Genomic DNA, 26,169 nt, shown 5'->3' with positions numbered 1-26,169 from the left:
CCATCTTTTTTTTTTTTTTAGTTGGAATCTCACTCTGTTGCCCAGGCTGGAGTGCAGTGGTACACTCATAGCCACTGCAGCCTCAACCTGCTGGGCTCAGGTGACCCTTCTACCTCAGCCTTCCAAGTAGCTGGAACTACAAGCATGTGCCACTGTACCTGGCTAATTTTTTGATTTATCGTCAAATTGCCCAGGCTGGTCTCGAATCCCTGGGCTCAGGCAATCCTCTCACCTTGGTCTCCCAAAGTGTTGGGATTACAGGTGTGAGCCACCATGTCTGGCTTCCAGGTAAAAATCTTAATGCCTGAAGGGGGGGGCCTCCATGCTGTCATGAGTTAGCCTATGGCTCTGATTTTATATTGGCTCACTTGCCCCTGAATGGACTTCCAGAATCTCCAGAGGATTTTCCACACCAGGTAGGACACACCAAGACAATTCATCCTGGCTTCTTGGAACAGATCATAAGCTTTGGTAGGAGTGGCCTGGAAGTCTTCACTTTAGTTACAAGACCTATACACTCCTGGAATAGATTTGCAAGGCCTGTCCTCTACCCCAATTCTCCACAAACAGCTATTGTAGCTACAGCCCATCAGCTCTGCCCAGGGACAACCAAGAAACTAAAGAGGACTGTATACTCACGTTCACCTCCCCAGAGTCATTTTCCTTCAGGACAAAGCTCAGGGTCTTCTCACTGGGCCCTGCAAGGAGCCGCAGTCGTAGGGGCTGCTCGTCATCCGACAGCTTCCTCAAATACACTGAGGGCCGGGGGTGAGGAGGGGTATATGATCAGACACAGGCCCAGCTGCCTCAGCAACCTACATGCACAGGTACATGCATAAATATACACAGGGCAAAGGTAGGGTAGAGAAGCCCACCTTGGCCATGACGCTCAGCCCGTTCAAAAAGTGCAAATTTGCGGGGGTCATCCACTACTAAGAACTTCCGCAGCAAGGCCTCGATGACCTCATGTGCCCGAGTGCGTGACAGCACATGTAGGTGTTTGACAGCATCCTTGGGCAGATAAAAGGAGGTGCGGCGCTTCACAGATGTGCCCCTCCCTGGGCCCCGCCGGGCATCCTGCAAGGTTGGTGGCTTCTTGTTGGAGGGCACGGAGACAGGGCGGACCAACTTCAGCTGAACTTTGATGAAGCCTGTGTAGGAACCATCCTTGTTCTAAAGAGAAAACAAACCATGACAGTAGGTTCCAGGTGAGATGAAACAGACTGGGGTACCATCAGTATACTTGGGGCTAGGCTGGAAATGCATAAATTGCTGCTTGGGCCCACCCAAGAATACCTCAGGTATGACCCACTGGGCATTAGGCCCAGAGTTAGGGTCCTGTTCCTTCCCACACCCACTTACCAAGCAGTCAACTCACCAAGCTCATGAAGAGGTTGCTGTTGATCTGGCCATTGTACTCCTTGATCTTCTGCTCAATCTCAGCCTGAGATAGGTCAGGTTTCTCCCACTCCACAGGCTCATCCTGCAAGATGCACCAGCATGGATACAGGGCCCTTGAGGAACCTAAGGCTTCTCTGAAAAATGACCTCTGGGGCAGTCATTGGAAACTGACTGTTCTTAGCCCTGTCAGTCATATACATAGCTGCCCAGCACCCACCCTGAGCCCGTCACTGTTCCTGGTTCTGCATGCTATGGGTAGAGACGGCAAAGACAGAATCATTTGGTTTCTCTCTGCCACATGCCTAGGGCGACTTCAGAATACTACAGAACCAGGGGCAGCAGAAGGCACATGGCCAGGGGCCAGGAATAGAGGAGGAACTCTGAGAAGGGACTCTTGTTTCAAGTAAAACCATGTCTCAACTGCACAACTTGATCCCAGCACGCTAGTTGGATGGGAGTCACGGTTTATCCTAGAGAAGGTAGCCCATTTTCCCACCCTGCCTCTGCACAAGGTCATGACCCACTACAGAATGGGCTTATAGGAACTGGTGCACAATAGTAGTCCAACCAACAGTGGGCAGGAGGGGAAGGGTAACCTCTACAATCCCTTGGAGGAGTACTTGGGGCCAATCCTCCATGTCTCAGACATAGTGAGGAAATCACTGTGATATAATGTTTAACCTTGACATAAGCTACACAAAAGGCAGCTTCAGGCCAAGCTCCAACTGGCCAGAGGCGCACAGGCAACTTTCTGGTACAGGCTGTCTCACATGTGCTAAGAAGGCGGGCTTCTGCATCTCGCCGTGCTGTCTAGAGATTAAGTCTGCAGATTTTTGGCTCCACACTCACTCTGACTCCTGCAGGGACTAGATTCTTTTTTTTTTTTTGAGTTGGAGTCTCACTCTGTCGCCCAGACTGGAGTGCAGTGGCCGCTCCCAGCCACCGCAGCCTCGACCTGCTGGGCTCCAGCGATCCTTCCGTCTCAGCCTTCCAAGTAGCTGGAACTACAGGCGCGCACTACCACGCCAGGCTAATTTTTTTTTGATTTATTGTAGAGATGAGGTCTCGCCAAGTTGCCCAGGTGGGTCTTGAACCCGCGGGCTCAGGCAATCCACTCACCTCAGCCCCCCAAAGCACGGGATTATAGGCTGAGCCACCAAGCCCGGCGGAACTAGATTCTTGCCAGAAGGGTGGAGGAGTGTAGGCCAGGCAGCCAGGGTCTGAACTTTCTTCTACCACTCTTAGCCTCACTGCATCAGCCTTACTTCCTGTTGATGTCAGATAAGCCCTAGCTGGAATAGGAGTGTCACAGAGAGCTGAGATCACCACTGACCAATGCCTTGTCTCAGGGGAATTCTCACCAGGTTTCCTGTAGAATGATCTTGTACCCAGCTCTCAGCCCAGGACAGCCAGAGTTCTCCCTGACTGATACCTGGGAGCCTCCTAAACTGCCGTAACTATCTGATGAGGACAAATGGGCAGAAGCGAGTAGGGTGGAGCCCATGGTTTTTTTTAGCAGTATGCTTCTTACCCAGAACCTTCTGCTACTCAGTAGTCAGCAAGTACACAGGGCTGAGAACTGAGGTTGGGGCCTCACAGAAAAAAGGTATTGAGGGTTGGGGGGTGGGGGGGAGACCGAAGCCTATTTGCTTCCCCAGGTCTCCAAAGGTCTCCTGGACGGAGAAGAGCAATGGAGTAAAAGTTCCAGCAAAAACCTCGTTGGGGACAGTGGGCAACCCTATCAGGCTGATAAAAACAAATGGCATGGATCCTGGAAAGTGAAGGTTAGAGGCTTGGAATAAAGGGTAGATGTGTTTGTCCAGGCCCAAGGAAAGGGCTTGGAACAGGATGGAGTACCCCAATGGGAAAAAGTACTCAGACAGGAGGTGTGCTAGAGCTAGGCCAAGAAGAAAGAACATTCTGTTTACAGTACAGAGAAGGCACAGGGGCAGTGATAACTGACTCTTGTGATGGTTCTGAACTACCTGGGAACGAGACAAATTGCCACTTCATCTTCCCTTCCTGGATTATCTAGGAGCCTTGGTCTGGGACACAGTGACCTAAGTTTTAGCCCCTTCCCCTCTCCAGATGAACTTCTCTCAGTATCTTCATTCATAAAACAAAAACTTGGACTCTTCTGCCAGAATTCTAGAAGAAGAGGAGTTTCATATTCTGTTTCCAAAGTTTTCTGCTGAAAGAGGAGTCCAACAACTGTCCCAGAAGGATGCACAGCAGGACCATGGTATCTGCATCATAGAGACAAACCCTCTACTCTACCACTGTCCATAGTGACTGATGGTTTTATTTTCCATACGACTTGGGAAGTCTCAGCCTCCTTTTCTTTTTTTTTTTGAGTTGGAGTCTCACTCTGTCACCCAGACTGGAGTGCAGTGGCCGCTCCCGGCCACCGCAGCCTTGACCTGCTGGGGCTCCGACAATCCTTCTGCCTCAGCTTTCCAAGTAGCTGGAACTACAGACGCGTGCTACCACGCCTGGCTCATTTTTAAAATTTATTGTAGAGATGAGGTCTCGCCAAGTTGCCCAGGCGGGTATCGAACCCGTGGGCTCAGGCAATCTACTCACCTCAGCCTCCCAAAGGCACGGGATTACAGGGTGAGCCACTGAGCCTAGCTCTCCTTTTCATTTACTTACTTGTTTCCCCAACTTTCCACAATGGAAAATGGCTCAGGTCTAAGTGACATGAAGACAATCCCAGAGGTCCACACTTGAACCTTACACCCAAGCTCTGGACTGAGGTTAAGGGGCACTAAGCACCACCTCTTTTATAAGGAATTTTATAAAAAACTTCATCTAAATCATCATCCACAACTCTACTTTCTTGGCTTATTATTTTTTTAGAGTAGGAGTCTCACTCTGTCGCCCAGGCTGGAGTGCAGTGGCACACTCACAGCTACCGCAGCCTCAACCTGCTGGCTCAGGTGATCTTTCTGCCTCAGCTCTCCAAGTAGCTGGAACCACAGGTATGCACTACCACGCCCAGCTAATTAATTTTTAAAAATTATTATTTAAGCCGGGCTCGGTGGCTCAGCCTGTAATCTTGCGCCTTTGGGAGGCTGAGGTGAGTGGACTGCCTGAGTCCATGGGTTCAAGACCCGCCTGGGCAGCGAGACCTCATCTCTACAATAAATAAAAAATTAATTAGCTGGGCGTGGTAGTACACGCCTGTAGTTCCCGCTACTTGGAAGGATTGCCTGAGTCCAGCAGGTCGAGGCTGCGGTGGCCGTGAGCATGCCACTGCACTCCAGCCTGAGTGACAGAGTGAGACTCCAACTCAAAAAAAAAAAATTATTATTTATTGTAGAGACGAGGTTTCACCTTGTTGCCCAGGGTGGTCTTGAACCCCTGGACTCAAGCAATCCTCTTGCCTTCATCTCCCAAAGTGCTGGGATTACAGGAGAGAGCCATGGCGCCCGGCCACTTTCTTGGTTTAAATGAATAATTCTGCCTCACTGCTGCCAGGTATACTGAGCTTCACGTCCCTATCTCTCCTGGGTGTACTGGCCTGGGAACAGTTATGTGAGCCCAGTGGGCACACCCATGGCACCTGACACAGAGATCTCTGATAATGGGAACATCCTGGATAATGGGAGATTCTGAAAGGTTCTGCTGTCCTGGCTCCACACTTTACAGTCTGGATTAGTAACTCGGATTTCGTGCTACACCTCTCAAGGCAAAAATGTTTACAGCCTAACTTTTCCCCCCTCTTGTGGGTAAAGTCTTAAGGTCCAAAACAAGGTTTTCTTCCTATCCATTCCAAATTCCCTTTCTCCACCCTAGAGAGGGATCAGAATCCTTCACATTCCAGCAGCTGGTAACAGGCCAGGACCAGCAAGAGGTGGGGACTCCCGCTGGCTCCATCCAGGAGGGCACACGGAGAGGCAGGATCTCCCCAGCCTCTCAGTCCGAAACACACTTCTCAATTCCCGGCGACGACTCCTCCCTCTCCACTTCCTCTCCTAGTTTCCGCAGGGAGAAGCGTCCGAACGCAGAAACCAAGGAGCTAGTCCAGACTGCTCAGTCGGCTTTAGTCATGGGTGGATAATGCTCGTCTCAGGTCTACAACAAACTACAAAGCTGCTTTCCCTGGTTCAACTGGTCTGCGACAGGGAACAAGGAGGCCTTGTCACCCAGTACCTAGGCGCTGGACTCCGGGCTTTACACATGGTTCCGCGCAGGCTGGCCCCCAGCCGGGACCGGCAAGGAGTCACGCAGACTGGAGAGTGGGCGGCCTACCAACTCTCCACACCGCAACTTAGCAGGGACGGGCGGGATCCCAGAGGCTGCCCCCCGGCCCCCCCCCCCCCCCCCGCCGGCAGCCCTCGGCTCCCACCTGGTCCCGGCGCGGCCTGCGTGCCAGCGAGGTCCGCGCCGTGAAGTACTGTTCGAGCTCCGAGTCTGAGTCCTCTTGGCTGCAGTAGCCACTGCTAGTCGTGCTGCTCCAGGTCATCTCGAAAGAAGGCGTCTCCGCCTCGCCCATCGCCGCGCTCGCCCGGTTCCCCAGCCCCGCTCGCCGGCAGCCGCCAACCACCGCCCCGGTCTTGTGCGTGCGTGGACGCGTGTCAGTATGCGCGTGCGCCGGAGTCCGCGCCGCGCCGCGCCGCAGCCGTTTCGGCTGAAATGCCCACAGCCCAGGTCTATTTCTGGTCTCATTGGGGGAGGAACATCGAGGGGCGGGGACACACGCTACTCCTCCAGGAATGCCCTCATCGCCCAGGAAGCTCGACTAGGCTCCGCCCAGCAGCCTCCACCTCCACCAAGAACGTGTCGGCTCAAAGCGCTTGCGCGGGTGCTTCAACGTCACCGCAAAACCGGAAGCGAGGGCAGGCAGTGCGCGTGCGCGGAGCCTGGACCGGGCTTAGCGCTGTTCCGTTGGGGCCTGTGGACTCCGCGTAGAGCAAGCACCCTGACCGCCCTCCGATCCCATACACAGAATTAGCCACTCTGCCGCCAGGAAATCGGCCACTAGAACGCTCGGTGAGCGCAACGTCCGGGAACCCTGGGAACGCCTGCGCTGTGACCCTTCCGTCCTTGCCCCAGCCCCACACGCCCCTGCCCCGCGCTCACCACATTGGTGTCCCGCTCTAGCGCGGGCTCCCAGCCCAGGTCCCGGGGTCCGCAGCAGTCCAGGCAGACGAGCGCGCGGCAACGGTAGTGGCAAGTGAACTTGCAGTCTGCAGAGAGGTCTTACCGTGAGGCGGAGGAGCCCCAGCTCGGGGAAGCGTCCCGGGGACTGAAGGGGGAGCCCCGGGGTGAGGGTCTGCGTGACTGGCCTATCTCAGGTTGAGTTATCGCCCGCTGCTACAGACTCTAATGTTGGTCCCTGCTTAGGCGGTCAGGGATCCAAGCCTGCCAAACACTGGGATTTCTAGCGCTTAGCTCAGAGCTTCCCACTTAAGTATCGTCAACTTCTTCTCCCGCCCGTTTACTGGAAGGAAAAACCAAAACCCTTTAACCTATGCCCCTCACCTCCAGATGTCATCTGTCTCTACTTCCCTCAGACCAAAACGCTGGTCTGCATACTCTAATTCTTCGACTTCACACTCTTCTCCACCCACTCCAGTCAGACTTGCCCATCCCTCCAGGAAGCTGTCCTGGTTGGGGTCCTCAGCGATCTTTTTACTGTGAAATGGAATCCAGCGTTTCATCCTCCAGTCTCACCTCTATATCTTTGAAGCTTGCTCCCCTTGGCTCCCAGGGGATACACTCTCCCACCCCTCTGCATCTTTCTGCTCAGTTCCTTTGCTTATTCTGCCTCAACTTCCAGATCTAATGATGATGTCTGGGACTCAGTCCTGATCGATGTCACGCTCTGTTAGCACTCACCTGCCCCATATCCATAGCTGGAACACCGACCCACCCTCTCAGATCAAATCCTGGGTGCCAATACCTTCACTTGGATATCTAAAAGACTTTTTTTTTTTTTTTTTTTTTTAGTCAGAGTCTCACACTGTCACCCAGGCTGGAGTGCAGTGGCACGCTCACCACCACCATAGCCTCAACCTGCTGGGCTCAGTTGATCCTTCCTCCTTAACCTTCCAAGTTCTGGAAGTACAGGTGTGCGCCACCTCGCCCGGCTAATTTTTTTGATTTACTGTAGAGACAAGGTCTCATCAAATTGTCCAGGCTGCTCTCGAACCCCTGGGCTCTGGCAATTCTCTTGCCTCAGCCTCCCAAAGTGCTGGGATTATAGGCTTGAGCCATCATGCCTGGCCTAAAAGACATTTCAAGTGAACATGGCCAACATTTAATTCACTTCTACCTTACCCCTCAACCCTTGCATGGGTTCCTCATTGCAGTAGAAATTGCCACTATTCCCCCAGGTGTTTGAGACAAAAACCCAAACTCATCCTTGATTCCTTTGTCTCTACCTCTGATACACACCCAAATTGTCCTGTTTCTTATCTCCATAGCCACATTATTTCTCCTAGATAACAGGAGATGTAGTGTCCCATTCCTTGTTCATTCTTTGTATTTTGTCACAACTCCTGTGCTACTCCCAACTGAATTTGTGACATACTCCTGTGTTGGATGAGAGGTTTTCCATTCACACATAGGCCTGGGACACCATCCCTAAGTTCCTAAATGGGCCAGATAAATGATTATCAGCCCAGATTGCATATTGAAATGATTTGGAGAGTCTTAAAAATTACCTATATCTAGAGTTCACTCTTTATAATTGAATCAATCTGAGGTAGGACCCAGGCTTGGGGTTGAAGAGCTGTAAAAAGCCCCAGATGATTCTAGCTGGTGTATAACCAGTGGGAGAGCAACCTTTGCTTACTGGTGATTCCCAAGAAGGCAGAAGAACCGCTGGGTGTGTGGCTATGTTCCATGTTTTAGCGCCTGGTCTACTAGACCCGAGATAGGTATTTGCTAAATAAAGACTTGACAAAATTCTTGCTTGCAGGCTGGGCTCTGTGGCTCAGCCTGTAATCCCAGCACTTTGGGAGGCCGAGGTGAGAGGATTGCCTGAGCCTAGGGGTTCAAAACCAGGCTGGGCAACTTGGCGAGACCTCATCCCTACAATAAATCAAAAACTAGCTGGGCAAGGTAGCACACGCTTGTGGTTTCAGCTACTTAGGAAGGCTGAGGCGGAAGGATTACCGGAGCCCAGCAGGTAGAGGCTGCGGTGGCTGGGAGCGTGCTACTGCACTCCAGTTTGGGCGACAGAGTGAGACACCAACTCAAAAAAAAAAAAAAAAAAAAAAAAAAAAATTCTTGCTTGCAAGGGGTCCATTCAAGGTTCTAACTTTTTCCAGGCACCCTCTCACAAGAGGGTAACTTCACTCCAAGGATTTTGGAGGTGTACTACATTGTGTGAATCTTTGGGAAAAGGCAGGCCTGGGAATATAGGCTCAGGGGATAGTAGGCACAAAACCTTCCTCAAGAAGGGCCAAAGCATTTTATTTTTATTTTTTTGAGTTGGAGTCTCACTCTGTTGCCCAGACTGGAGTGCAGTGGCCGCTCCCGTCTCGGCCACTGCAGCCTCGACCCACTGGTCTCCGGCGATCCTTCCGCCTCAGCCTTCCAAGTAGCTGGAACTGCAGGCACGCGCTACCCGGCTGATTTTTGATTTATTGTCGAGATGAGGTCTCGCTGCCCAGGCAGGTCTCGAACCCACGGGCTCAGGCAGTCCACTCACCTCAGCCTCCCAAGGTGTGGGATTACAGGCTGAGCCACCGAGCCCGGCTGGGCCAAAGCATTTTAAAGATAAGACACTTGAAATCAGCAACTTGTTATGCACAGGCAACCACCTCACCCAACTGTGCCCCAGACGCGGATGGAGCGCAACAAGGAATAAACCATCTTCCAGCACTTTCCCTCTTTGGGGCAAATGTGAAAACCTAGTCTGCAGGGACAGTACCCCGGCGACCCCCTCCGCCGCTACTTGACCCGCAGCGATAGCGCGGACCGCTACTCACGCGCGCACTGCAGGCCCTTGCGCACGACGCCCCAGATGAAGTCGCCGCAGAGGTCGCACCACGTGTGCGTGGCGTGCCCCGCGGGTTGGAAGCGGTGACCGCGGCCTGGGACCAGCTGCCGTGCGGGATTGCGCGTGGTGCCCCGCGCGATGCGCAGTGCGTTGGCACGCTCCAGCCGGGTGCGGCCCGGGCCGGCTCGTCCCGCAGGTGCCAGCTCCCGCAACTCAATAAGCTCAGGCTCCGTGGACATGGTCCAGTCGAACCCGTGCTTGGCTGGCTCTGGGAGCTAGCCAGCGCGGAGCGGGCGGGGTTGCAGGGCGGGTCACGACTTTAGCACCGCCCCCAGGATCCAAGCTAGGGCGGCGCGATGGAAACCTGGGTGCGGGAGCTGTGTTGGCCCGAAGGCTGGGCGGGGATGGGGGGCGCTACCACAGAGCCCCTGGTCAGCTTTTTTCTTCCCTCTTTCAGCCTCTTTCCAGCCCCTGACAACAACGACAACAACAACGGCGACCGCAAAGCACCACACGGAGACATTCGAGTTTCTGGAGGCCAGCTTTACTGTGCTAGAGGAAGAGGGTCCCCACATCCGGCCCTTGCCCTCCAAGGCCAGTTTGCTGAGGCAGCGCCCTCCGCCTACCCGCCGGGTGGGGCAGGAAATCTCAAGCTTTCGATGGGGGAGGGGGAAAGAGGACGGGTCAGCAGCTCTACTCACCCTACTCTGCTCTCGCAGGCAGGGAGACTGGGGCTCTGGCAAAGGCAGAATTGAGGTCCTGAGGTTCAGGGGTACATTCTGGATGGGTTCCCTTAGTATGAATGGTTGGCCCTCAGCAACTGCAGCCTTCATTTGGCTCTGTCACCCTGGGCTGCCGGGACACAAGCCTTTCTATGCTTTTCCCAGTGCTTGACTTGGCATTCTCTGCAGGCAGATGGGTTGGTGAGCATGGCAGTGCATGTGTGGGATCTGGGAGTGGGGCTTAAGAGTTCAAGGTCCTAGGCTACCATTACCTGCAGCAATACCATTCATTCCGGCATTTTGAGCAGCGCTTGGAGGCCTCTGCACCACAGTAGGCACAGTGGGGCTTCTCTGGAGCCAAGGCTTCTAGCACGTCCAGCCTGTAAGTCTTAGCCCATCTGGGGGAGAGTCAAGAGGGCCTGACTAGTCCTGGCAGGTGGGGGCACCCTTGCCCATATCCATGTTGCCTGCATCCTATCCACCCAGTCTGCCAGTTCAGCAGGTCTTACCTTCGTGCCTGCAGCAGCAGGTCCTCCCTCGAGGGACTGAACACATGCCGAAGCTGGTGCTTGGCAATAGCATGCCACTTGCCTCTGTTCTCTCGCTCCAGCCGCTCCCAGATTTCTGGGATCTAGGAGAAATAAGTGGAAAGTGGCAGGAAGGAGCTGGCAATGTGGACAGTGATCCTGAGCAACTAATTTTCCAGTGCCTACCTGTTCTAAAATCAGGTCCTTCTTAGGGGGCTGGGTTTCAGTCAGGGCCAGGTGGGCCAGGAAACCCTGCAGGTCTGCCAGGTTGGGCAGTTGGTCCAGTAGTGTGTCTGTGAGGAAGGCTCGAAGCTGCAAGGGTGTCCAGTGGAGGGAAGTGTGAAGCAGGTGCTGCTTGGGGACCAAGGAACAGGGGGGGACTGGGCTAAGGGTGCCTATGGGGCCCATTACCCATGGTTGCTGCATCACCTGAGGCCCCTGGACTGGAAAGAGGAGTGGGGCTGAGGTGGGTAAAGAGAAACAGCAGGGATGTAGTGGGAGTGGGATGGAGTGGGAATACTGCTGGGGCCATGGGAACTTGTGTAGGGGGAGCTCCCCACCTTGAGTAGCTGTCCCTTGGCAAAGTTTGTGAGACAGTAGCGGGCCCGGGCCTCAGGGCTTAGCAGCAGGTTGTACAGAGCAATCCACACTTGTCCATCCAACTTGCTCAGCTTTTGCTGCTCTGAGGGAGCCACTGTCTGCCAGTGGCCCACCTCGAACTGCTGCAACTTGCCTGGGGAGAGGCACCGGTGCACTGGGTGCAGGTATTGCATTCTCTTTGAATGAGCCGGCTGTGTGGGCTGGGGTACTGACTGCTGCCTGTGCATGGTGGGAGAACCTGGGCCACAGGACTTGCCAAGGCTGTGGTGCTGCTGACCCCAGAGCAGGGTGAGCCCTCGGTAGTGGACACATGGGCCTTGCCTGCTACAGAGCCCAGGTCTAGGCCCACCTTGGGTGAGGCATCCTGGTATCCTCTATAGACTAAGGAACAGGGTTTGTCTGCTTATGTGCAATTGCTCCCCTATCAATTCTGTAGGATGTGCTGGAAGCAGTGGGCTGGGCTTAGATGGGTAGGGGAGGACCTTACCTCCTTCGCATCGCCGCCAGGGACTGTGCTCCAGTAGTACCACCAGAAGGCAGGGTAGGTTGTGGGTGCTGAGCATGCGGTTCAAGGTGCTCAAGGAAAGGCTAGGGGTAGGGGTGTCGGGAGGGAGGTGACCAGAGGCAGGCTGCAGGCCCATTCTTCCTATAGGCCCCAGGCCTAGTAGGGCTGCCCACCTGTCTACGCAGTCTGTGATATAGCGCAGTACTGAGAGGGCCTTCAGTGCAATCTCAAATTCCATCAGCTCTGCCTGCTTCTGTAGCTCCTGAAAGGCCATACAGTGTTCATGCTGGGCCACTCCCTGCCTTGGCAAACTTGGATCTAGGCCTTGCCCACCCCACAGAACCTCAACCCACCTGCATGGGGGTACTGCCTTGGGACCCCTCCTCCTCAAGGGAGCCACCACGGCCACTCTGGGCTACCAGCAAAGTCAGTTTGCGGTGACAATAGTCTACCAGGTCCAAGAGGGTATCCTCTGCTGACTCACATACCTCCTGGGGGGTAGAGAGAGGGGAAACTTGTCTCTGATGATCTCCCACACAGACATACTCTCCCTTCCTGCCAGGTCCTGCCCTGGAGCAGTGGTCTATGGGCAGGGATAGTGTCTCACCTTGTGGAAGTATACCGTCTCCAAGAGGTTGATGATGGAGGCCTCATGGTGTACCTATCAGACAAAGAGAAGGGCAGGGCCTGGGGCTGCTCAGGGAGGGATAGTGGCCACCAGCTATCAGACCAGAGCCCTTTGAAGGGGTGGGAGGAAGTGTGAACCAGGGGTCCAGCTCACCACCATGTATATGGGGAAGGTGTTCTGGGGCTTGAAGTCCTCTAGCCTGCACAGCACAGGGAACACTTTCTGCTTCCACATCTCTACTGCAATCAGCTCCTCTACCAGCGTCGGGATCTTTGAAATGTGAGGGAAAGGACAGGGATGATCTGGGTCTACCTAAGTCTGACAATCCTCTCATCCCTGGTTCAGCCCAGCCTAGCTCTCCCCAAACTTCCCTGAGCCCCTAAATTCTCTTAAACCCCAGAAGTACCTTTCCTGGCTTTTTTCCTGTACCTTAGACCTTCATTTCTCGCTGTTCCTAACATCTATGATGACATTCCCCTATGCTTCCTGTGACTGGTCCCTGACCTGTCCCCAGACTGCCTTGTCCTCCCTGTACCTGTCCCCTTAACCTCTCTTCCTCCTGCATCCAGACTTCCCTTTAAGGCCCATCCTCCTGCTCAAGCCCTCCCTCTTGTTCCTGTTCTCTGGCCCTCTGAGGCTCTTGTATGCCTTGGCCTCACCCTACTCAGAGCCCTTCACAGCACCCTATTCCTACTCCATTCCCTAGTAGTGAGCTCCACCTTTTTCTTACAGAGTAACCTTTTTGTCAAGTGATATCTCAGGTCATCTGCTGTTGCTACTTCCTGGCTCATACTCCAGCCAGACATCTTCCTGATTCCTAACTCCCCCACTCTCAGGTTGGGAAGACTTCTTTCTTCCATGCCAAAGTCCCACTGCCACTTCAGTTGGGGCCCCCTCTGGCCTTACCTTACACTCAATTCAGGGATGCTTTTAGCACTTGGGCCCTCCCTCTCAAGTCTAGGCCATTCTAGGATCCACAGCCACCTCTCTAATCAATTCATGTCCCGCACCACCCTGGTGTACCAGGGTCCTGTCCAACAAGGGTACAAAACGAAATGTGTAACACATTCCTCTTTCCCCTTTAGGGTGGACATGTGTACACCAGGCCAGAGGCTCGAGCATGAACTCAGAGTGCTCCGGAGAGTTAGAGTGGGTATGTGTGGGAAGGCAAGAACCCTGCCTGTGACCTCAGGGTACCTTCCCATAGGTGACCAGCAGCTCCTGTATGGGCTCTCCCTGGCTGACTGTGGCATCAAGGATGGCTTGCATGTTCAGTTTCTCCAGGTTCTCGTGCTGCTGGTTCCACCTGCCGGAGAGGGTGTGCATGTGCATTTAGGTGCATATGTGTGCATTAGGATTGAGGATGGGGGCTGATCCTGTGAAGCCTAACCTGATCTTGGGGGGCTAGAGGGAGTTCAGGAGAGGACTTTGCCTCTCCACCTGGGGGCCCCTCCACACTGGGCAACCGCTCATTCCGATGTCAGGCTCAAGCTCCCCCACTCAAGGACAGCGGCCCCAGGACACCGCCTGACCCAGAGGCCTCACCCTTCAGAGCCCATCTCTCGTAGCGGGAAGCTGCGCAGACCCTGCACCAGCACATCAGCCTCCCCGGGTAGTAGCAGCTCCAGGTCGTCCATGCTGGGGTCAGGGTCCGGTTAACCCCGGGCAGCAGCCGGGGTGGCGGTGCTGACACACTCGGGGACGACAGACTCTGGCAGGCCGAAGTCTGGGAAAGGACAGTCGTGGGGCCGTTGGGCCGCGTGGGTTCTAGCCGCCATGGAAACGGGTTAGCTTGGCGCCTGCGCAATGCGGCCTGGCTCCGCCTCTGCTGGTTGCTCGCGCTGGGGCCGGGCAGTACCCGCCCACCCTGCCTACCCGGTTGCCAGTAGCAACGCTGTTTGGATTCTTGGAGTTTTCTCACTGCGGGTTGTAGCCCATACTCCTTGGACTCAAGTCAGCCCGCACAGGAATGAGGTTAACCCCGACCCCCACCAGCTTCTCCTGAACCTGCGCCATCTTTGTCCACCCACTGCTCCTCATCTTGGCTTCCTCGTTTCCGTATTTCTTGCGCCCTGCTCCACTTGGCTCTACTCCCAAAATACTGTCCAGAACCCACTTCTCTCTATCCGAGTCCAGAGTGCCATCAGCTCTCACGGGGTAACTGCAGCGGGTTTTTCGCTAGATATACTTCCACTCTTGACCCCTAGGAACAGTCAGCAGTCATTTTTTTTCACAACCAGGAGTCTTAAAAGTGCACCTCAAGCCAGGCTCGGTGGCTCAGCCTGTAATCCCGCGCCTTTGGGAGGCTGAGGTGAGTAGACTGCCTGAGCCCGCGGGTTCGAGACCCGCCTGGGCAACTTGGCGAGACCTCATCTCTACAATAAATCAAAATGAGCCGGGCGTAGTAGCGCACGCCTGTAGTTCCAGCTACTTGGAAGGCTGAGGCGGAAGGATCGCCGGAGCCCAGCAGGTCGAGGCTGCGGTGGCCAGAAGCGGCCACTGCACTCCAGTCTGGGTGACAGAGTGAGACTCCAACTCAAAAAAAAAGTGTACCTCAGACATTACTCTCTAGCAGGAGGGAGGTTCGAGGGCTGCCTCTGGCCCTCAAAATACTAGGTCCGACGCGGTTTACCAGCAGGTCTGAAAGATCTACTTCTTGTCCTGCCTACTTCAGGGTTTAAGATTGCTGTCTCTGTCTCCCTTGTTTCATACTTCCAACCCCATGGGCCCTTCTTGGGCTCCTCATATATTCCAAAGAGCTTTTTGCCTCAGGGTTTTGCACTTATCTCCAGGCCTGGAATACTTTTTTTTCAGGGTTCAGCTTAGGTCACCTCAGTGTGGCCTGCAGTTCCTGCTCCCACCCCAACTCACTCTTCATCTCTGTTTTTTTCTGTTGTCTCTGTTTTTTTCTGTTTATTTTAGTTTATAATTAGCAGGCACTTTTATTTGTTCATTGTCGGTAATGCCCACCAGATGGCGCTCAGGTGTCAGGTCTGTGGCTATTTCATTCATTGCCAGGTCTCTGGTGGCTGGCTTAGTGGCAGTACTCAATAAAAGGTAGGTTGAAATGGATGACTTTATTTACAGAACGAAGGATCAATCTCCAGGTGGTGTGGACTAGCCTACTGGTCTAGCCCCATTTAGCAGGCAGGACTTAGCAGGAGAGAGTAGCCATAGCAATATGCCTATCCAGTCACCACCAGCCTTATTTCCAGCAGATGATGATATTGGGGTCGTTTTCAAGCCGCTCATCCAGCTCTTGGTAGCTCATGCCTGGATGGGGTGGTGGAAGTGAGGTCAGTGGCCCTGGCCTAGCCACCCTGCCCTGACTCCACCCTGACTGCCCTGACTGCCTCCACCTGTCTTGCAGCAGATTTCATCGTAGCTGTGGCAGCCTGTGTAAAGCCGGGCAGGGTGGCTCCGCTCTTCCCGAGATACCCGCACAGGATACTTCTGTAGCCGCCGGATGAGGTTCTTCATAAGCCCAAACTGGATCAGCTTCCTGATAGGTAAGGATTGAGGGAGAGAAGGATAATGCTCTGGCTAGGCCTCCTTTCAGCCAGGTCAACCCTTTCCTGTAGACTTCCCTTCAATTTCCTGTCAGGGTCAGACTGGCCTTCAAGCCCATCATCTCCAGGAAGCCTGCCTGGACTAGCAGTGCCGTATGATTCTCCCCACTGGGAATTATCCCTGCTTCCTCTCTCGGAAGGTCAGAATCAGTTACCTGCCCTCAGATAACTATTTCATGCCCCCAAGGAATCCCCCTCTGACCGTTCATCAACATGCTGCAGCTGCTGGGGGTGGCGGCCAATAAGGTCTCGCACAGTAGTGCCAGGGCTCAGGCTGCAATACAGCTGGAACACATCCCGGAGACTGGCCCTCTTGTGCCCTGTGGGTGCCAGGGCCAGGGGTCAGCTTGTCAGGTGGCTTTGCCGTCCTCAAGATAGCCTTCCACAGAGTCCACCATTACCTTGCTTGGTCACGTAGGATAGACACGCCTCCTGCAGGGACTTGTCATCTACCAGGTCCTGAACCTTGGGTGTTGGGCAGTACACGTTGGAGTACTAGAGAGTAGCAGAAGGCACAGAGGCCTGAGTGAGGGGCTTGGAAAGCTGACACAGCTCTGGTCTGGTCCAGCCAGACTGTCCCCTATCCACTTAACCACACCCAAGACTCACCTACCTGGAGGATGGACACCAGTGTCACAACACCATAGTACCTAAGAGAGATGGCTGTGCTTAGCTTCTGAAGACCATGCCTCCCCAGCTCCCATACTTAAGGCCCCTGGGCTCTTCCCTGTTTGGCAACTTTGTACTAGGTGTGGCTGTAGTCCCACTCACAGCAGGTTCTGGATTGCAATGCGCACCAGGTTGAGTTCCACATCTGCCTCTGCTGAGATCTTCTGGACATGGCGGAAACCATCAATGTAGGGCAGGATCTGGGCAGAGTCAGAGGAAGCAGGATGAGGCTAGGGTGTGTTCAGCCCTAGGTGATAATACCCAAAGAGGGATGGCATACCTGTTGTGTAGTGAGATCCCACTGTGAGTTGAAGAAATCCTCCTTGTCCTTGGTAAAGACAGGCACATCATACTCCTGGGCCACAGGAGGGTCTGGCCGCTGTTCAATCACCTTCAAGTGGATGGTGTTGGACTCATCTGCAGGAGGCCCCACCCATATCCTTAGTGCCATCTCTTCCAAGAGGCCCTCAATTACCACCCAGGCCTCCCAGCATCCCTTGAAGAAGGAAGGTGGCTCTGGGTAGGGTCAGTCTTCCCCTATTGTGGAGTAAGAAACGGAGGTCCACAGAGGGGAAGGAATATGCTCAAAGGGCAGAACTAGAGAGCTCGACTGGCCCTTCCATCCCCAGCCCCATCATGTACTGAGTCCTGGACATCATCACCTCAGCCTCTGGCTGTTTCCTGGCCACCGATCTGTTCATGAGTCTTGTCCTTTACCCCCAATGGCTGGGCTCACCTTTCCCTGCCATTTTCCCACCACTCCTTTACCCCCCTGCTTTCCTTGCCGAGGCTGGGCCATACCGATGGGCAGAGTACACCGGCCTGAGGCATTTAGTTCCTCCAGCAAGATGGTCATGATGGGCACCAACTTCTGCTTGCTCTCCTCCGTCGACACGAAGCTGCTCTCTAGCTAGATAGAGCATGAATAGCATGGTGGGCACATTCTAGAACTCCTGGTTGGCTGGCTGCCCTGTCTGGGTTCTGAGCTGACTGGCAGGGTCTCCAGGTTTGGAGGCCATTGGAGATATGGGAACACCTTCCCCAAACACCCAAGCCCATTTAACTGCAGACCTCCAGTGTGGTCAGGTAGCCAGCCAGCTTTTTAACGATGGGCTCGAGGGCACAGGTCTTGGCCTGAGCATCACACACGAAGCCAAGATTGAAGAGAAGGGCATTGCGGCTGTACTTCTTGTGTTCGATGCACACGGGACATCCAATAAGCTTCTTTTCCATGGCTGTGCTGGATAGGTGGAATGGAGTCAGGCCTGTCCCCCCACCTGTCCCCTCCTCTTCCTGCCCCATTCCCCTCCCTCCACCACCTGCCCCATTCCCCTCCCCTCACCACCCCCAGCTAGGGCCTCACACAGTAATAAGCTTGTTCTGCAGCTCTGGCTTTGTGATGATGTATACTTGGACTGTGTCAAATAGCTCTCGGGAGATGAAGTCCTCAGGGACCTAGGGATGGGAGAAACAATAGGTCCCTCAGCGGACACTGGTACTGGGTGTAGTACAAATGGTGACCACCCCACCCCCAGATCCAAGTTTTTCAGCATTCCCCTCTCTCCCATCCACTCAGGCCTACTGCTCCTTTGCGTTTCCAAACACATGCTATATTCCCGCCTGCTTCCTGTTTTTGCATATGCCGTTTTCCCTACCTAGAACACTTTCTCCTCCTTCTCCTAACTTCCTATGCATCATTTAGGTCTTAATTCAGGTATACTCACAGGCCACCCACTTCACCTTCTGTGGTCCCTGGCACCACCCCTGAGCCCCCACAGCCCGATTTCCCAAACACTGCCTATGTGACCTATGTCTCCCAGTCACACTCGGAGTAAGGGCACGGGTCTAACCATCCTCTTGGCTCACGGTTGTTTGCGAATGAAGAAGTGGCGTGCCTGTGTGTAGCACGAGGATCTACCACCTCCAGGCAACCACAAGGGCCCCCGGGAATGTCTGTCTCCCTGTCCAGCCCCGCTAGCCTGGGCGGCACCTGATAAGTGATCTTGGGTCCCAGCGTGGGGTGGAACTCGCTGAAGAATATGCATTCGATGCGGCAGCTGCTACTCATGGCGCTAGCAGGGCCTGGGTCCGTAGCTCCTCGTTCCTTTCGCGGAGGCGCCCCTTACCCCTAGGAACACCTGCCAGAGACAGTCGGGAGGTCGGGGCTGCTGGGTCACACAGGCTTGCGAAGTCGTCCGCCAACGGCGCCTGCGCAGCTCGACTCAGAGGCGTGGCTGGGGTCTCGTCCCAGGAAATCCTGGGGGAGGGTAGGCGGGGGACGGGGAGTCGCACCCGGAAGTGAAGTGGCGGAGCGGCGGCGCGCGCGGCAGGGCCCTGTGCCCAGCTTTCTTTGGACGAAGCTACCACATCAGGTCGGCGCTGCGGGTGAGGCCGGCAAATCCCTAGCGCGCAGGGGCAGCATGCCAGGAGCACTTGGGGAGGCAGTGCGCGAAGGGATTCACGCTGTAACTGGGACCGCAGCTGGGAACTACAGTTTCCGTAGTGCTTCACGCTCTCCCAGTAGGCTCTCCCGCCGGCGACGGCGTAGTGCACGCTGGGATTTGTAGTCTTACATGGCCCTGCGCATCCTATCTGGAAGGTGGGCCAGCGATTGGTACCAGCTCAGACACCGGCACACGCTGACAGGCCGCTGGTCCTCGACTAGAGTGCTGTGACTGTTCCTGGTGCTGGTCTTGGTACTGTTTCTTCCTACTGTAACTTCTTGGAAGAAGGTGGCATTCCTGCCCTACAACCTTTTTTCTTCAGTGAGGAGTGGACAGGGCACCTGAGAACCTTGCCCACGCTACTATGTTTTCAGGCTACGGCGACCGGCCCAGCTGACCATGGCCCTTTCTGCGGAGAGCGAGTCATACATCTATCGAGCTCTGCGCACTGTCTCTGGGGCTGCCGCCCACCTTGTGGCCCTGGGCTTTACCATCTTTGTGGCAGTGCTTGCCAGGCCTGGCTCCAGTAAGTAGAATTCATAGTTGACTTCTGGGAAGGGAAGGGCTACTATTCCTGAGTAGCAAGAGCAGTAGGAAGCCTGGACCTGACCCCTGGGAACAGGCCTGGAGGGGTGAAGGATATTTTTTACAGGAGGGATGAGTGAGGTGGAGCAGATGAGTCTGGGGGTTCTGTCAGCTTGGCCAGGCACCACAGAATACCTAGTTTCTCTTTCCTTGTCTGGGTGCTTCATTTGACTGCCTCTTGCAAGGTGCTGGGGGAAGGAGGGAGGACTGGGAGAGGAGTGGCTAAGTATGGTCTCTGATTCAAGAAGGGGCTAGGAAGAGAGGACAGGTGTGAGGTAAGCTTGTTGCAGCAGGAAGGGGCTCACATTTTGGCAGCACCTCCTTGGGCGATGGACTGCCAGTATTCCTCAGCCCTTAAGGATTGGTATGGCTGGTTTCTTCTTGCCTCAGCCCCATGAGGCCTCCTCTTCTCATTACAGGCCTGTTCTCCTGGCACCCTGTGCTTATGTCTCTGGCTGTAAGTAGTGGGCCTGGGCAGCATTGGGGTGGGAGCCTGGGCATGGGTGGTGGCCCTGGCAGTCTCTGAATCCTTGATGACACTTAATATCTGCTCAGAGGAGTTGCATGCTCCAACTCCTGCCCATGATATATATCTGAGACCTGACCCAGAGTATTCAAGACCCAGTTACAAATGAGTGAGGTTTGTCCAAGCATAAAATGAAGCTTCACCCACCTCCAGGCAAGAAGTTGAAAAATTGCATTTGCACATACCTCTGTCCCCCCTTTTTTTTTTTTGAGTTGGAGTCTCACTCCGTCGCCCAGGCTGGAGTGCAGTGGCATGTTCATGGCCACCGCAGCCTCGACTTGCTGGGCTCAGGCGATCTTTCCACCTCAGTCTTCCAAGAAGTTGGAATTACAGGCACACACCATCATGCCCGGCTAATTTTCTGATTTACTTGTAGAGACGAGGTCTCACCAAGTTGCCCAGGTTAGTCTTGAACCTGTGGGCTCAGGCAATCCTTTCACCTCGGCCTCCCAAAGTGTTGGGATTCTAGGCATGAGCCACTGAGCCCAGCCTCTCTGTCCCTTTTTACTTTTATAGTGATGCACCTAATTTTCCCTGAAACAGTGCACCCATATGGCCAGCTCTTGCCAAGAAATTGTATCCAGCCCCATCTTAGGGAAACAAAACTTGTGAATCATTTATAACTGCCACATCTCAAACCTTGTGTTTGCTGGGTAACATAGCAGAGATGCATTTCAGACTAGCACCTAGGAAGAAGTAGGGAGAGGCCATTCTTTGACTATTCAGGGCAGATAGGGTTTTCCATTCTTGCCCTACCAAATGGATAGTCTCATAGTAGGGAGAGAATGAAAAAGCAGAATCAGTCCAGATTCACTGACAGCTTAGAGTCATATAAAGTCCTCTTCCCTTCTGCCAGGGCAGCACCCTCACTTGAGTTTCTCATCCTCTGTCTCCTCAGTTCTCCTTCCTGATGACCGAGGCACTACTGGTATTCTCTCCTGAGAGTTCTCTGCTGCGCTCCCTCTCACGGAAGGGCAGAGCACGCTGCCACTGGGTGCTGCAGCTGCTGGCCCTGCTGTGTGCACTCCTGGGCCTCAGCCTTGTCATCCTCCACAAAGAACAGCTTGGCAAAGCCCACCTGGCTACACGGCATGGGCAGGCAGGGCTACTAGCTGTGCTGTGGGCAGGGCTACAGTGCTCAGGAGGGGTGGGGCTGCTATACCCCAAGCTGTTGCCCCGATGGCCCCTGGCGAAGCTCAAGCTATACCATGCCACTTCTGGGCTGGTGGGCTACCTGCTGGGTAGTGCTAGCCTATTGTTGGGCATGTGCTCACTCTGGTTCACTGCCACTGTCACTGGTGGGGCCTGGTACCTGGCTGTGCTATGCCCTGTCCTTACCAGCTTGGTCATTATGAACCAAGTGAGCAACGCCTACCTATACCGCAAAAGGATCCAACCATGAGCTCTCCCCAGCCTAGGGGAAACCTGGATTTGCCCCTCCATGTGGGAGCTGGGGTTAAGGACCTCCTGGACTCTCTCAGCCGACTGGGTCAGAGGGACACCTCAGATACTGGGGCAGTCAAGTTAAGAGAAGACCTGTGTGTGACATTTTTGCTCCTCATGCTAGAGTGCCTCCCTTTTCCTTCTCTCCATCATCCCAGAGGAGCATATGGATCATGTGTTTGAAGTTGGGGCTGCAAGACTGGCTCTCCTGCAAGGCAGTGCATACTTACACTGGTATGTCCAGACATTGCAGGAGAGAAAAAAGTAAAAAATAAAAATAAAAGAAATGACTGAAAAGACTGATGGGAGAACAGCCCAGAGTTGGGGATGGTTCTTGCTCATGCCATCAGCATGAGAAAACAGGCAGCTGGGTAAGATGGGGGCTCCTCTATCCCTGGCTAGTGAGGGCTGAAACTCCCAGCACACAAGTCTCCAGGGTCTGCTACCCCAGGCCCTAGCAGGCTCTAGGACTGTGGCTGTGAATGGTATAGCTGGTGTTCTTTCCGTCTCCCAGCTTCCCATTATGCTGGAGTTTTCAGAATGCGGTGGTTAGATATAGACAATGACAGGATGGGCTCTGTCTACATAGGTGTCCAGCACTGAGTACTATGTCTTGGAGGTGAATCACGAATAAGCACAACTTACAACAGAGAGGTCCTCAATCATCAGATCCTCTGGGCAGGGGCAGAGGGCCTCCCCAACTAGGCATCAGAGGGAGAGAAAATAAAGGAGTAAGGGTGTGAAGTGACAGCTCTGGGAATGCTGCTTGGCAGTGGGCATGTGGTGGTGGCAGGAAAGGCAATGGGCTTCTTGTCCAGCTGGAGTTACCATGGAGACTGAGCCCTTGAACCCAGAGTAAAGTCCTTGTCTAACTTTGCAGTTAAGCACGATGAGGGGACTACACAAGGCGGCCTGACAGAGCCCTGGGGTCATTCCTCAAAGAACTGCTTTATTGATACTGCGAGGCTGGGCTTGGCTGCCCACTCAAGTGGTCCTGTAGAAAATACCTGGGAGCTGTGGCTGTTCTGGCCCAGAAGCAGTCATGGTCGCAGCAGAGGGAAAGAAGAAATCCTGACAAGAACATAGTCTTTCTGGAGGTGGGCAGGGATGTGCAGCCCTGCACTGGCTGGGCCCCCAAAACATTTTTGGCAAATCTCTGCCTTGACTCAGGGCTCTCAGCAACCAGTTTTAGATGTGAGGGCCGGCCCAGGAGCCGTGGCACCAGTGTCCTTGCAGTCACTTGCTCGGGGCTGCCTGCTGAGGTACAACCTTACCTCAGATGAAGGCCTGGACGGCTGATGCCTTGGAGGCCCCATGCCTGGCATAGTGGTCGTCTGGAGTTGGAACCAGGTAGCAAGACTCCTGGGTAGTGTTGGCGAGAAACAGCAGAAGGCTGTGGAAACCTCCAGCAGGCCTTCTTCCCTCTCCTCAGAGCAGACAGTGCCCTGGAGTAGCTGAGAGGGTGTCAAGAGGGGCTTCGGAGAGGAGGTGCTACACTCAAGGTGGTCTGGAGTTACAGTTTTGGGGGAGCTGTCTCGAAGGTGATCAGACTGGATTCTGGAGCACCCCCCTTCCCTGGAGGCAGGGGAGCTTTGTCTGAAGGCAGGGGGCTGTCCACCTTGGCCCCGGCCTCCTCTTCATCATCATCCATACTGGGCCAGACAGATTGGTCCTCCACTCTCTTCAACCGCTCATTGAGTGCCTTCAGGGCCAGTTGCCTGGGGCCAGAGGAGAAAGGACAGGTCATTCTGGGTTTGGGCTTGGCTCATGCCCTCTACCCTTCCACAAAAAACTGACTCTTTCCTCTAGCACTTAGACTCCTCCCCCTAGCACTTAGACTCTTCCTCCAGAATCCCTTCCCCATGCAAGGTCTGGGGTTCTCCAGGGCCTGGGTTAGGGCCCACTATCCCATCAGAATGAGAACCCAAAGGTTACAGAGTCTTCCCTCTACAGCTAAGGCACCTCCAGGCTGACAAGGCCAAATGAATGTTTGCCAGATTGCCTGCCAAGCCAGCCACCAGAATAGTTTTGAGGGTGGTGCCTAAGAGTGGGTGGAGCTAGTGCCCTAAAGCAGACGGATGGAATGGCAAATTCCTGGAGATGGGTTTCTGCCTGGGCACTGGCATGACGTCCATGGGGAGGGTTATTAATCTCCCACTCTCCTGGTCAGGGGTATCTTCAGTCTCCTGGCAAGGGTCTATGAGGAAGGCTGGAACTCAGCACCTTCCTTGGCTGTCAGTCTGGGAAAGCAGAGCTAATTTGGGTCAGTCTACCCTCCTGACGCTAATATCCTCCCTCCCAAAAGAATCAATCTCCAAAGCCATCAAAACCTGTGTTAGAGCAGGGCCTTTATGGAGCCCTTGCAGGTAGAGGAGGAAAACCAGCTCACTTAGTTAGGGCACTGGTTCCACAAGGCAGACGCTTGGAGGCCCCACTTTGGCAGCAAGTGGGAAAGTCCACTAGAAGAAGATATATATATATGCGCGTGCACCCATGCTACCAGGGAACACTTTCAACAGTGGCCCCTTAGGACTTCTGTGCCACTAATGTAGGGACAGCCTGTGTGTAGCCTTCCAGGTTCAAGCAGAGAACCAAAATATCCACTGTGTCAAGGAATATGACAGAAGAAGCAACAAGGACAAAGACAGAGAAAGCCCCAGCACACTTCCACCCTGCCTGCCAACCTGGCACATGACAAGTTGGTACAGACATGACAGTCTTTCCCTGTTGCTATGCAGGCGCCCATCCTGAAGATGCCCTTGCCAGTTCTGTCTAAAGCCTGCAAAGGCAGAGTGATGGTATCATGCTAGTCACTTCCTCCCAAGGGCCAGAGAGACAGATAGATGTCTCCCTCTACTAGCAGCCCTTTGGGTTCGGAATGGCATGCAGTCAGATGTCAAACTGGTTGGAGGAGTAACCCCCACCCCCACGTACACTAACAACCTTAAGACTATGCTAAAAACTCACATCTTAATCCTCTCCTCCCCCAATCTGCCTCCCCCTGTCTGTTTTCTTGGGTTTGGGCAGAAGTTTTCTGAATGTTCAGCCAACCCTAACAATTCAAGACCTCTCAGTGCCAGAGGAGTTTCCATTGGTCTGGCCCAAGCTGAATAACTCTGAGGGCAGCTCAGTTCTTCTCAGGCCTAGCCCTGCTGGCCCCATCTTTTCTACTGGCTAAGGTTAAGACAGACCTCTGTCTTAAGGACTTATCACCCATGAAGACCCAAGCTGTAGGGCCCAGAATTATGTCCTGCAGTATGCTGTATGTACTTTTGGACACCTACCATCTTGGACCATAGTAATCTGTAGCCCTTGCCATTATGCCCTGCAGTATGCTGTATGTACTTTTGGACACCTACCATCTTGGACCATAGTAATCTGTAGACCATAGTAAGCTGGACTCCTTAGAGAAAGGGATGTATTCCACACTCAACTCCATAGCCCCAGTGGAGAGTAAATACAAGGATGACTGCAGCTGAATTCATAAAGCTCCACGTTAAGAGCCCATTCCACAGGTGAGGAAAAGCAGACACTTTTTTTTTTTTGAATCAGAATCTCACTCTGGCCGGAGTGTAGTGGCACGCTTACAGCCACCGCAGTCTCGACCTGCTGGACTCAAGTAATCCTTCTGCTTCAGCCTTCCAGGTAGCTGGAACTACAGGTGTGCACCACTGTGCCTGGCTAATTTTTTTGATTTATTGTAGAGATGAGGTTTCACCATGTTACTTAGGCTGGTCTTGAACACCTGAGCTCAAGCAATCCTCTTGCCTCCAACTCCCAAAGTGTTGGGATTACAGGCATGAGCCACTGCGCCTGGCAGAAGCCTTGACAAATGTATAGGCACAAAGCCTGCCTCAGATTTTACTTAAGTAATTATCTCAAAAAACTCAAGAATAATGTTGGAAATGGAGCTGTGGATCTCATGAAAGCTGGAACTCTGGTGAGTCCACAGATGTGAGAGAGAGAAAGAGCTGAATTTAAAAAGGTCTGTCCTGGCCGAGCATGGTGGCTCAAGCCTGTAATCCCAGCACTTTGGGAGGCCGAGGTGAGAGGACTGCCTGAGTTCAGGGGTTCGAGAACAGCCTGGGCAACTTGATGAGACCTTGTCTCTACAATAAATCAAAAAATGAGGCTGGGCATGGTGGCTCAGCCTGTAATCCCAGCACTTTGGGAGGCCGAGACGAGTTGACTGCCTGAGTCCATGGGTTCGAGATCAGCCCAGGCAAATTGGCAAGACCTCGTCTCTACAAGAGATAAAAAATTAGCCGGGTGCAGTAGCGCATGCCTGTAGTTTGGCTAATTGGAAGGCTGAGGCAGAAGGATCGCCGAAGCCCAGCAGATAAACACTGGGGTGGCCATGAGTGTGCCACTGCACTCCAGCCTGGGCAATGGAGTGAGATTCCAACTCAAAAACAACAACAAAACAAAAAATGAGCCAGGCATGGTGGCACGCACCTATAGTCCCAGCTACCTGGAAGGCTGAGGTGGAAGGATTGCCTAAGCCCAGCAGGTTGAGGTTGCGGTGGCCATGAGCGTGCCACTGCACTCCAGCCTGGGCAACGGAGTGAGGTTCCAACTCAAAAAAAAAAAAAAAAA

The 26,169-nt window shown here is 53.9% G+C and overlaps 5 protein-coding genes across 16 annotated transcripts in view; 1 reads left to right on the top strand and 4 right to left on the bottom strand.

The window, feature by feature from the left end:
* Positions 1-9,709, bottom strand: part of RASSF1 (Ras association domain family member 1) — an 11,430-nt gene extending 1,721 nt beyond the window's left edge. The window contains exons 1-5 of one of the 5 annotated variants that reach the window (XM_008053412.1): positions 9,345-9,709; positions 6,487-6,605; positions 1,379-1,483; positions 876-1,173; positions 640-755 (exon numbers count right to left, since the gene is read on the bottom strand). In XM_008053412.1, the coding sequence (XP_008051603.1) occupies positions 640-755; positions 876-1,173; positions 1,379-1,483; positions 6,487-6,605; positions 9,345-9,594 (888 nt within the window). In that variant the 5' untranslated portion in view covers positions 9,595-9,709. Of the gene's footprint in view, positions 1-639; positions 756-875; positions 1,174-1,378; positions 1,495-5,752; positions 6,037-6,485; positions 6,606-9,344 lie in introns of those variants that run through there. The other 4 variants (XM_008053413.1, XM_008053414.2, XM_021710127.1 and 1 more) reach the window with 4 other exon arrangements.
* A 173-nt stretch (positions 9,710-9,882) lies between these two features.
* ZMYND10 (zinc finger MYND-type containing 10) lies at positions 9,883-14,142 on the bottom strand. 5 transcript variants are annotated; one of them, XM_008053410.2, is made up of 12 exons: positions 13,883-14,142; positions 13,535-13,643; positions 12,491-12,607; positions 12,317-12,370; positions 12,063-12,200; positions 11,883-11,971; positions 11,692-11,792; positions 11,165-11,337; positions 10,791-10,916; positions 10,587-10,708; positions 10,350-10,475; positions 9,883-10,260 (listed from the first exon to the last, which is right to left on the bottom strand). In XM_008053410.2, the coding sequence occupies exons 1-12, from the start codon at positions 13,972-13,974 to the stop codon at positions 10,185-10,187; spliced, it is 1,323 nt and encodes a 440-aa protein (XP_008051601.1). In that variant the 5' UTR covers positions 13,975-14,142; the 3' UTR covers positions 9,883-10,184. The 5 variants fall into 5 exon arrangements, with proteins under 5 accessions (XP_008051601.1, XP_008051599.1, XP_008051600.1 ...); XM_008053408.2 differs by having other exon boundaries at positions 9,884-10,260; positions 11,692-11,971; XM_008053409.2 differs by having other exon boundaries at positions 9,884-10,091; positions 11,692-11,971.
* A 1,253-nt stretch (positions 14,143-15,395) lies between these two features.
* NPRL2 (NPR2 like, GATOR1 complex subunit) lies at positions 15,396-18,797 on the bottom strand. 2 transcript variants are annotated; one of them, XM_008053405.2, is made up of 11 exons: positions 18,566-18,797; positions 17,939-18,030; positions 17,647-17,815; positions 17,377-17,485; positions 16,856-16,992; positions 16,678-16,775; positions 16,520-16,556; positions 16,308-16,401; positions 16,109-16,226; positions 15,697-15,839; positions 15,396-15,610 (listed from the first exon to the last, which is right to left on the bottom strand). In XM_008053405.2, the coding sequence occupies exons 1-11, from the start codon at positions 18,641-18,643 to the stop codon at positions 15,543-15,545; spliced, it is 1,143 nt and encodes a 380-aa protein (XP_008051596.1). In that variant the 5' UTR covers positions 18,644-18,797; the 3' UTR covers positions 15,396-15,542. The 2 variants fall into 2 exon arrangements, with proteins under 2 accessions (XP_008051596.1, XP_021565805.1); XM_021710130.1 differs by having other exon boundaries at positions 17,647-17,810; positions 18,566-18,775.
* Positions 18,798-18,856: 59 nt separating this feature from the next.
* On the top strand, positions 18,857-21,846 carry LOC103255452 (cytochrome b561 domain-containing protein 2). 2 transcript variants are annotated; one of them, XM_008053406.1, is made up of 4 exons: positions 18,868-18,969; positions 19,394-19,545; positions 20,024-20,061; positions 21,029-21,846. In XM_008053406.1, the coding sequence occupies exons 2-4, from the start codon at positions 19,419-19,421 to the stop codon at positions 21,530-21,532; spliced, it is 669 nt and encodes a 222-aa protein (XP_008051597.1). In that variant the 5' UTR covers positions 18,868-18,969; positions 19,394-19,418; the 3' UTR covers positions 21,533-21,846. The 2 variants fall into 2 exon arrangements, with proteins under 2 accessions (XP_021565807.1, XP_008051597.1); XM_021710132.1 differs by having other exon boundaries at positions 18,857-19,545.
* Positions 21,847-22,502: 656 nt separating this feature from the next.
* The window catches only part of TMEM115 (transmembrane protein 115), a 6,521-nt gene continuing 2,854 nt past the window's right edge, over positions 22,503-26,169 (bottom strand). Inside the window, exon 2 of one of the 2 annotated variants that reach the window (XM_008053407.1) lies at positions 22,503-23,291. In XM_008053407.1, the coding sequence (XP_008051598.1) occupies positions 23,087-23,291 (205 nt within the window). In that variant the 3' untranslated portion in view covers positions 22,503-23,086. The remainder of the gene's footprint in view (positions 23,292-26,169) is intronic. The other variant, XM_021710131.1, reaches the window with a different exon arrangement.

Source organism: Carlito syrichta, unplaced genomic scaffold, assembly GCF_000164805.1.
Source record: "Carlito syrichta isolate Samal-C Ts95f unplaced genomic scaffold, Tarsius_syrichta-2.0.1 Scaffold288153, whole genome shotgun sequence".
In the NCBI taxonomy this organism is placed as follows: domain Eukaryota; kingdom Metazoa; phylum Chordata; class Mammalia; order Primates; family Tarsiidae; genus Carlito; species Carlito syrichta.
The sequence above is the reverse complement of the archived record's forward strand: the minus strand, read 5'-3'. Positions and strand labels throughout refer to the sequence as shown.